The sequence below is a fragment of the Syngnathus scovelli genome, chromosome 10, assembly GCF_024217435.2.
Source record: "Syngnathus scovelli strain Florida chromosome 10, RoL_Ssco_1.2, whole genome shotgun sequence".
Classification (NCBI taxonomy): domain Eukaryota; kingdom Metazoa; phylum Chordata; class Actinopteri; order Syngnathiformes; family Syngnathidae; genus Syngnathus; species Syngnathus scovelli.
The window spans coordinates 10,186,646-10,196,228 of record NC_090856.1 but is presented as its reverse complement, the minus strand read 5'-3'; the positions used below and the strand labels follow the sequence as shown (position 1 = coordinate 10,196,228).

Here is a 9,583-nt window from a genome sequence, read left to right as displayed (position 1 = left end):
ACTGACAAGTCATTTTGAAACGGGGATTCAGCATGCGAGTCGCCATGGCAACACGCTCAAAGAGAGAAGTAATTAAAGAGAAACTCCAGCGTCAAAGTTTTTCAGCGGCTAAATTTAGGCTGCGGGGGCTAAATTGAGAACGTGAAGACTTTCATATTTTCAGGAACAAGCTACCTGGAAGTTTCACTGGCGTTGTGGAGAGGTTGCATCACCATGCAGGCCGGCATTAGCGTTCAACGGACAGGAAAGATATTCGCCATTTGACACAAATACTGACCCTGGTTTAAAACACTAACCTTGACTAGAAACCTCCATTTGAAACCTTAAATTCAATTTGGAGCGCTAATTTCAAACACTGACTCTAGTATGAAATTAATCGTTGAAAAAAAAAATTGACTTTGTCTTTCAACCTTAATGCGATAGCCAAGTCCTTGGTTGAAGGCCGAATTTGAAACACTATAGTTTAACCTTGTTTTCTAACTCCATTCCAGTCTTAAAACCCCAATTTGAAAATCAAACCACATTTCAAACGCTTGTTCATTACCCTCATTAGACTCAAGTTTTGTGTAATTCAGGTGTGTTCGTGCGTGCGTGTGTGTTACCTGGCTGTGAATCAGGAGAGACATGAAGCTCGTTAAAAGTTTCTTCCTCTGGAGGAGACTCGACTTGTACGTTTGCAACCAGTTCAGCAAAAAAGAGAACGACGATGATAATGATGATAACGGCGACCAATTAAGTCTTTTCACCCTGATGATAAACGCGGCAAACTGCCTGCACTTTTGAGTTGGGCTGAAGGCACGCTCGTGTGAAGCGGTAATGAGTGCACGTACAGTAAGGTCGCCATGGCAACAGAGCTCCCCGCGGTCAAATGAGTCAAATGTTAATGGAGGTCCAAAATATTACACACGCGACATACTTATATATGAATGATACTAACATGCACAAGAGGTAATACAGTCAAGGCAGAGATGATGAAGATGATGTTGACTTTATTTTAAAAAGCCTGACCCTAGTTTTAGAACGTAAGCCAGACTTAAAAGCAAACACTTGCCTCTGAGCCAGCCTTAAAACCTTAATTTGAAACTGTACTTCGGGCTAGAAGCCTTAACCCTGGTTGGAAACCCGAATCCCATTTGACACCCAAATCCTGGCCTGTCGTCAAAGTTTGTAAGCCATGCTTAAAAAACAAACTGTTTCTTCCGTGTGCTCTCATGATGTATTGGTTGTGATTTGTCACTCAGATAAAAGCATCAGCAATGTTGCCGCTTTTTTTTTTTTTTTGGTTTTCTGCTTTTCATTTCGAAAGGCGTCATGTGACCCAGCGTTTTCCGTTTTTTATGTTGGGTGTTTGAGGACGGTTCTTTAATGAATAATTGAGAGCACGTTCTCTTGTCAGAGCGTCACAGAGCATCTTTGATTCAAACACTCCGGGACATCCTGTTCCTCCGAACATCCTCGCACCCTCCCGCCGTCACTTCAGCTTTTGATTTAAAAAAAAATAAAATAAAAAAAAATTGAGAAAAATCTTTTCCACAGTGCTGGTGAGAACCTGAAAGCTTCATCAAGAAATAGTCTGGATCAAACCAGGACAAAGAGCTTCATTAGCAAGATACCACAACAACATATATTATACCACCACCACCAACAATAATAATGGCTGCAACAGGAACAACACACAGACGCACAATAAAGTGTGGAACCTCCTGCACAGACTAGAGCAGACATGGGCAAACTACGGCCTGCGGGCCACATCCGGCTGTTAATAAATGTATTTGTTTTCCAAAAGCTTTTTCTGAATATCCATGCTTTAATACCTACTAAAAGTACGAACCTTTTATGCAATGACCTTTACATGTCATTTCTATTACTTCATGCAAACACTACATCCACCTGCTCCTGGTTCGGCCCCCTGATCAAAATTTAGAACCAAATTCGGCCCGCCAGTCAAAATGTTTGCCCAGCCCTGGACGAGAGAGTCCATTACGTTTTTGCCATGTCGACCACGTGCCTTTCCTGCTCTGAATTTAACAAGAACGCGGAGGGGGAATCAATTTAACTGTGTTCACTCCCACAATGGCGCAACCACCCTTTTCCAACTGCGGCTGACTACAAAAGATGAATATAAAATGCTCACCAGGGAAAGTGTGAGAATCCGTTTGTGATATGTTTTGTTTCATCAGCGATAATGACGTGACTCAAAATTCAATTGGCACTTATCTTTGATCCCGCGCACTCATGTTTCATTTTCACAGGAAGCCATCCGTGGCGTTCATTTGTCTTCCTTCTAGACAAAGCAAAGAACAAACAGACAAGCGTTTGGTTTGCTCTTCCGCAGCTGATGTGTTGCACGCGTAGTAAACAAGAGACCGTAATGAAATCTTTCATCGGCAGCTGATTGGCCGCTGGGGAGCGCCGTCGTCTAATGCGACAATTCATTATGAAAATGACTTAGGAGACGCCAGGCGGCAGACATTACGCACCCGCGCTGATTGCGCAATGGCATCGAGCGAACGAGCGAGATGTTGCAGCTCAGCTGAAGGATGTCGCCCCTAATGACACGACACAAGAAACAACAGCAGAAACATTAGAGACAAGAACGATGCGTCAAAAGCTTTCATCCTCATATTTTGCTCTGGCCTCCGCCCACTGAGGGACGACGGCAAACCAGGTTTCTCACGGCTCAGACTTTTTATCCTGGTCTCAAAAACCTGGCTTTTCATATCCACTGTGTACTGTTTTGTCAATGCATGAAGTTTTTGGTAAGCATGCAAATAAAACATTACTAAGGCTCGCAAATAGGTTTGGTATCTGAGGTCAAAACAAAAGACTGAACTAGTTTATCATGATTTTTTTGTATAAGTTTCTACAGTCGACTGAAACTCTTTCAGGTCAGATGTAGTAAAGTTTTAGATTCCCAATTTTTGGAAGGCAACAAATTATTTCCCAAATGCCTCACCGACACAAACTCAGACATCTCTAAAAGTTGATAGTGAAAAGCAAAACACTCCACAGAGCAACAACAGCAGTTACAAAAAATATTCTCAAAATCTTCTATCCAATTAGAGATCGGAATCATGTTTGCTACCAAACAGTTGGCCCTAAAAAATTGTTTTGTCAGTTGGATTTCTTCTTTTTGGGCAGACGCAACGACAAAAAGACAGATTAAAACAATTAAAACACATCCAATCGTCTTGTTTACACATTGCATCTCAACCTATTTCTAAAAGAAAAAGTACAAAAACAAAACTAGTGTAAGAATTTATAATGGCGAGAAGTTGTCCTGTGAGAGACAGAGAGAGAGACTACCAGATTGTAATAAATAAGTAAATAAATAAACAAATAGATGAGAGTCAGCATCTCCGCTTTGGTGTCTTGGCTTGCAGCGGGCTCGTGAATTTTTGATGACATCATTTTGGGCTGTCAAGTCACATGACAAGATGCATACATGCTATCGATTAATGGCCAGAGGCGCACTTATTGTCTTATGGTGTCACAAACTCTGTCATCGTTGCTTCTTTGTGTCCTTTATCAATTATGCAGCACATAAATCATCAATACTGTATAAAGGCTATATTTTTTTACATAACCAGATAAGAAACGGTTAAATTTCCACATTTTTAGCTGTACAGCAGCCTGTCCTTTCCAACGCCGTCGTTTTCCCGAAGTCAATAAAGCACTAGCTCAGCTAAGTGTGCGGCAGCAAACGCTAACAGATGGTTTGCGCATTCCATTTAAAGGTTCACCAATCTCAAAATTGAGATGCGGCAAAGTCGGCATTTGTGCTCCACATGCTTGAATAACTCCCCCCACCCATTCCCCTCCACCTCCTCAAGCAGCACAACCCAGATCTGCTGAAATAAATTTAGCACGTGTTGACACTTTAATTTGTGTGTCGCTCATTTGCTGAAGGCCCGGCCGGCGTAAGCGTTTGTCTGGCCTGTAGCACGAGGGGCTAACGTCTTGATGGAACACGGCCGATCGATAGCAATAGCGCTCCGCTTCGTTAACTACCCCCTAACGCTAAGCTAATTAGCAAGGTAATGGCGTAAACACTGTGATGCGTTTGACCGAGCTCCTGCCGCCAAGCCGCTGACTTTTCCAGTGTCGCAACCGCTGCATTTCACAAACACTTCATTAATGGGCTAATTAATTCCATCATCTTTGCAGGAACAGGAATGCAGTTTAACACATGACTTAAAAACCTAAAAAGATAAACAATGGAATTCCACAAGGTAGACATTACAAGATTATTCTAAATAATTTGCAAGGTTCCGATCAAAAGAAATACAAACAAGGTCACTTTGTTCCTGTTCCTGTGTTGGAACAGGCAGTCATATATGTACGTGACGCTTGTTAATGAAGTCAGAGTGCAAGAACACGTACAGTTTACAGTACAGCTAATTGATGAGTTAAAAATAGATATGCTGATAAATGGAGTGTCAGTGACACTCCCAGGGGTGTGTGTGTGTGTGCGTGTGTGTGTGCGTGTGTATGAAACAATATTAATGCGCAACTGTCTGTTATTGTGTATGTGCTTCGAACAATGCGTGAGTTTGTGTGTCGTGTAGCGGAAGGTTCCATCTAAGGAGGAGTTTAACGAAAGCTGCTGTTTGCTCTGATGGAACTAATTGCGCTTCCTTAAAAGTCTGCTCATCTTGATTTGCCTCAGTAGGCAGCCGGCAGCTATTTCACGGAATTAATGGAGGTGAGGAACGTGGGTCGCATCAACCAGCTGGTAACGGATTCGTCGCATTCGTTAAATCTGCAAGTTTAGATGTTAGTGACTGGCATGGACAACAAACTCATTTTGCTGACAAGCGTGATTAGTCCAATGATAGTGATTTCTTTTTTTCCCACATCCCACAGTTGATTTAGTCCATCCTTATCACCAACGTGCACATTTGCAGAGGTGAAGCGCGAACGTCTCCACAGAGGCGCTGAATTTGTGGCGGCTTCTATGATAAACAAATCTTCATTAAAGAGAAGAGGGAAAAAAAGAAAAGAGGACGAGTGCGTTTGAAGACACAAAAGCGCCCGTGGGGATTTTCAAGGTCTTGTCTAATCCGCTAAAGATTGTTTACGGCCAATGCTAAAAGCCTGCAGAGCAACAAGGAAAAGGAGGAGGAGAACAAAAACAACGTGAAGATGAGCAAGAAGGCGGACAAGAAGAACAAGAAACAGAAGAGGTAAACTATGACCAAACTAGAAAAAAAAAAACACAACAATGAGAACAAACATGAAAGCAAACATGACCATCAACAACATTATTAACAAGAAAAACAACAAGATGAGGCCAAAAAATAAACAAGAACAAAAACAAAGGACAAGTACTAGAACAACCTGATAAAAAAAAAAGGACGGGAACATGAAAAACAACCTCAAGAATCAAAGGAGACAAGACCGCTAAGAACAAAAACTACAAGAATAAAAACGAGAGCAAGACCAAAAACAAAAAGGACAATAACAAAATGAAACACACACCCAAATATAAATTAAAAAAAACGAAATGAACAAAGATGAGAACAAAAAAACAAGAGGAAGAAGGACTCGAAAGACATAAAGAACCACAGAATAAAATCAAGATTTACAAGGCTGTTTTGCGTATTTCCATTGAGCAAGGTGCATTTGTTTTCAAACTCTGTGGATTATTTATAATCATCCAAGTCCCACCCCCACATATTGTGAATCATTTCCTTTTGATTTTGTTTCTCTATTGAGCAGGTGGCCTCCATCTCTCCCTGCCCCATGAGCGCAGCGCATGCTGCTCTGATGAGTTGGTAAACAGTGACACCTATAGGCTTTTGAGGGAACTGCATATCAAGGATAGTGCTTTCAGTCCAGCATTGGTGTCCAAACTACAGTTCGCGGGCCATTTGCGGCTCGACATCCATTATCAGTGGCCAGCAGCTTATATGGATTAAAAACAAAACTAGTTAAAAAAAAAGGCAGAGTGAGAATTAGATACAAATAAATTATTTACGACCAAAATATTTTCTCTTCCACACAGTGTGGTGAAGAAAGGTGTGTAAATCACGACTTATGAATCATTTTGATTGTGTCGTTCTGCTCAGAGTGGCCTATTAGAATGTCTTGCATTCCTCCTCTTCCTCTTTTGTTCTTCATCCTCCTCTCCTGTCACCTGAACGAAATCTGACTCTGTGGTCCTTGTGGACCTTCAGCCAGCTCAGTTAGTAACATGAGAAGTTGCTCAAACAAAGAGCACACTGACTGCACACTAGAACCGACTTGCTAATCTGTGGTCTTGGAGATGCTAGGAACTCTTCATTTGTCTCTTTAGCCACCAGAGCAAAGACGCACCATTGCCTTGTAAGTTGACTTAGTAACTTAGCATGCTGCGATGCTAACAACTCCTCTTCATTGGTCTCAATGCCGTGCAGGAAGGCGGGCTCTAAACGCTCTCTCCACTCCGACTGGTCAAGCTGATTGAAGGCGATAAGAAGATAAAGTAACCACGGAAACAATGAGCGTCTGTTCCAAACCCACCCGTCAATCAACGCGGTCTCCCACGGCAACGCTGCAATTGCCTTTGTGCGCCTTTTGAACGTTCCCACCAAAAAACAGAAAGCAAACAGGAATGTTGAATCATGCAGGGATTGCAACGAATGTCAAGATGTCAAAGGTTAAGTGTGAGCATGTCAGCTCAAGCAATTTGAAATATTTGTGTGCGGGGGCGGAATGAAACGCCAATGTTTGCGTTGGACTTTAATGCATGAAGGCTTTTCTTTGGAACGCTCGTAACACACCCAGGGTGTGCTCGACTGCTCATTTTGCAATTTATTGACTTACGTGGAAATAAATGAGCATCTTTACGACCAGTACAACCAGTTTGAGGCCTTTGTGTACTCCAGTGGTTAGGGCTGAGATTTGAGCAAGGGTTTAACAGCCAAAGACAATTCTGCAAATTGGTTTGTTCCGGAAGAATCTGACTCAGGTCTCTTCATCATGTCGGCATATTTATTTCGATGGCACTTCGTTTGGAGCATCTCAACTTCAAAGTAGCTCTGAGTGAATTGACAAAATTTTTCCATCAAGTGTTATTAAATTAGCATATCTAACAAGAATTTTGCTGGTGAATAAACCTTGACATTTTTTAGGATCGCCAGACACATGTCAAGCAGTTTTCTGAGTCAAAGTCAGAGTGACACTCCTGCGTTGAAATTGAAAAAGAACCACCTCACCTCCACCGTTTGACAGATTCCATTTTAATGGCTGCATCTACGCTGTCATTATGTTTAGCACCTTTAAGCGCAGCTGCCGGAATGCAAGTTAACATACAGGGTGGGGTAATGCTAACAACCGTAAAGTTTTTCCTTTTAGCTCGAGAAAGGTTTCGCATACAGGTGGCAGCATCGTCCATATAAGATCCGATAAAATGTGCGGTAGACTGGACAGAACAAATAAATGACTTCCCTAAGTAATTTTCTGGAACATAAACTTTGACGCGCGCAGTATTTTGGGGAGACCACTCTACCATTACTGGTCCAATTTGCCGGGATGCTGGTCGATGAATCCGATCTTATCTTACCTGTTTTCATTCCCAGGGAAGCCATGACAGGTTTAAGTCTCTTCCTGTCAAGTCAGTTATGCAGGACACGCTTGACTTCGCCATCTTCTCCTTCTGACTTTTGTTGGTGCTGTTGGCAGGCGAGGACATGTCACATGTCAACTGTATCAAAGTTTGTTTTAAAAACTCACACGTTGAAGAATGTGTTTTATGTTTCACTCAGAAACTTTAAGCTCAAGTCAAATATGCATTTATGTATATATGCAGTATACACTATACTGTGCATAGATGCAATGACCTGTTTATAGAGACACCCACACGCACACACACACACACACACACACATATACGCACGCACGCGCACGCACACGCACACACACACACACACGCACGCACACGCACACACGCACACACACACACACACACACCCCCCCGAGAGGGCGTTCTGCCATACAAAAAGCTTCTCTCTCCTCTTCCTTGGTTCAAACTGGAAGAGGACCTCCTGCAAGGCATCATTATGTTCCGAGTGGCTTTTCCCGCGAGCGTTTTGTTCCTAATGGTGAGTGACTTTGAATAATTAATCGTCTTGTGTCCGAGGAAAGGACACGAGCAGGTGTACACTCAGAATGCATATAGATGGAAAGCATTTCACCTACTTACAGTAACTTGCTGTTACTACACAGAAGGAGCGGGCTTTTTTTTTTTTTTTTAATCTTATGTAATAAAAGTTGACTCAAGTACAAACTATATTGTTTTGGTGGACACTGAATGCGATCAAGTGGAGAGTCGTGAAAGACGAGGTGGACGGGGGGAGGCGAGAACATCTACAGTTGGACGTTAATGACCGGAGACACGCATAAGAAAACTACGCAACCAGAATTTTTTTTAGCATGTACAATCAGCCCCTAAGGCCATTTTCTCGCCGACATGCTATTTGTCTATAGAATGAGTAAAGCCACAGAAAAGTTGCAATAGGAAGCCTACCATTTTGGATATTTTATCCAATTGCTCCCCAATTTCAGTCATGTAATCTAGTCAGGCTGGTGATTTAAACTCCTGGGATTTTTGGTCCATATGTGTGATTGTAGCAAATCTTAATCCATCCAAATCTTTAAAAAAATTGAAATGGAAGTTCATTGAAATCTATGTTTATGGAATGACAAAACATCTCTCATCTACTGATGTCATGCATTTGTTTCAATAGCTCCAGAACGCACTTGTGCTGGCGCTCCACTCCGGGAATGAACCGGTTCGGAAAAGAAGAGAATGGATCGTCCCTCCGAGGCCGCTCAAGGAAAATGAAGATTACACAGGAAAGGAGTCCATAGCCAAGGTAAGAGCTACTTTTTTGTCCACAAGGAGGCACTACAGGAGCATAATTGCCACTGGTATTCAGTTTTGGTATGTTGTGTTTCAGATTCGATCCGATTTTGAAATCGCCAGGAATATCAGCTACTCCTTGGAGGGCGTCGGCGCAAGCCAGTACCCCTTCAACGTCTTTGTGGTGGACCCAAAAACGGGACTCATTCGCGTCACTCAATTACTCGATAGGGAGGTCATCGATTCTTACAATGTGAGTGACCTCTCCTTCAATTAATCAACTTTTTACCGCATACCTGTATGTTTATATTTTAAAATGGTGGTTGTAGTTTACTAAGATGACATCTATTGTCTTTGTAAAAGCAGAAGTTGTGACACAACTCATCTAATAATCTGCAAACACTTTGTTTTTTGGGTGGGCAGTGCCAACTGTTGGGCTGCTAAAAAACAAAAAAAAAAAACCCAAAAAACCAATGAGAAAATGTTGTAATACCTCAAATGGCCTCATGATGATGCTGCAGAGTTAGTCAAATCAAGTCGCTGGTATTTGTCCTGTCAGCTCTTGGGCATCGCCAGATTCAACGACGGCACTGAGGCGGAGAAAAGGATTGACCTCCGCATAAAAGTGCTGGATGAGAACGACAACGAGCCACAGTTTGATGCCATGAAGCCTGTGGACATCTATGAGCGCAGTCCTGTGGGTGAGAGAACAGATAACGCTTGAGACTGGTCAGGCTT

At 42.3% G+C, this 9,583-nt stretch overlaps 1 protein-coding gene and 1 long non-coding RNA gene across 3 annotated transcripts in view; one reads left to right on the top strand and one right to left on the bottom strand.

The window, feature by feature from the left end:
- Positions 1-419: 419 nt before the first annotated feature.
- Positions 420-9,583, bottom strand: part of LOC125967076 (uncharacterized) — a 25,657-nt gene continuing 16,493 nt past the window's right edge. The window contains exons 5-8 of the long non-coding RNA XR_007480658.2: positions 9,339-9,540; positions 7,547-7,655; positions 2,481-2,549; positions 420-2,284 (exon numbers count right to left, since the gene is read on the bottom strand). This is a non-coding gene — a long non-coding RNA (uncharacterized lncRNA). The remainder of the gene's footprint in view (positions 2,285-2,480; positions 2,550-7,546; positions 7,656-9,338; positions 9,541-9,583) is intronic.
- The window catches only part of LOC125967061 (desmoglein-2.1), a 7,112-nt gene continuing 5,535 nt past the window's right edge, over positions 8,007-9,583 (top strand). The window contains exons 1-4 of one of the 2 annotated variants that reach the window (XM_049717754.1): positions 8,007-8,084; positions 8,730-8,858; positions 8,943-9,098; positions 9,405-9,546. In XM_049717754.1, coding sequence (XP_049573711.1) covers positions 8,043-8,084; positions 8,730-8,858; positions 8,943-9,098; positions 9,405-9,546 — 469 coding nt within the window. In that variant the 5' untranslated portion in view covers positions 8,007-8,042. Of the gene's footprint in view, positions 8,085-8,729; positions 8,859-8,942; positions 9,099-9,404; positions 9,547-9,583 lie in introns of those variants that run through there. The other variant, XM_068652136.1, reaches the window with a different exon arrangement.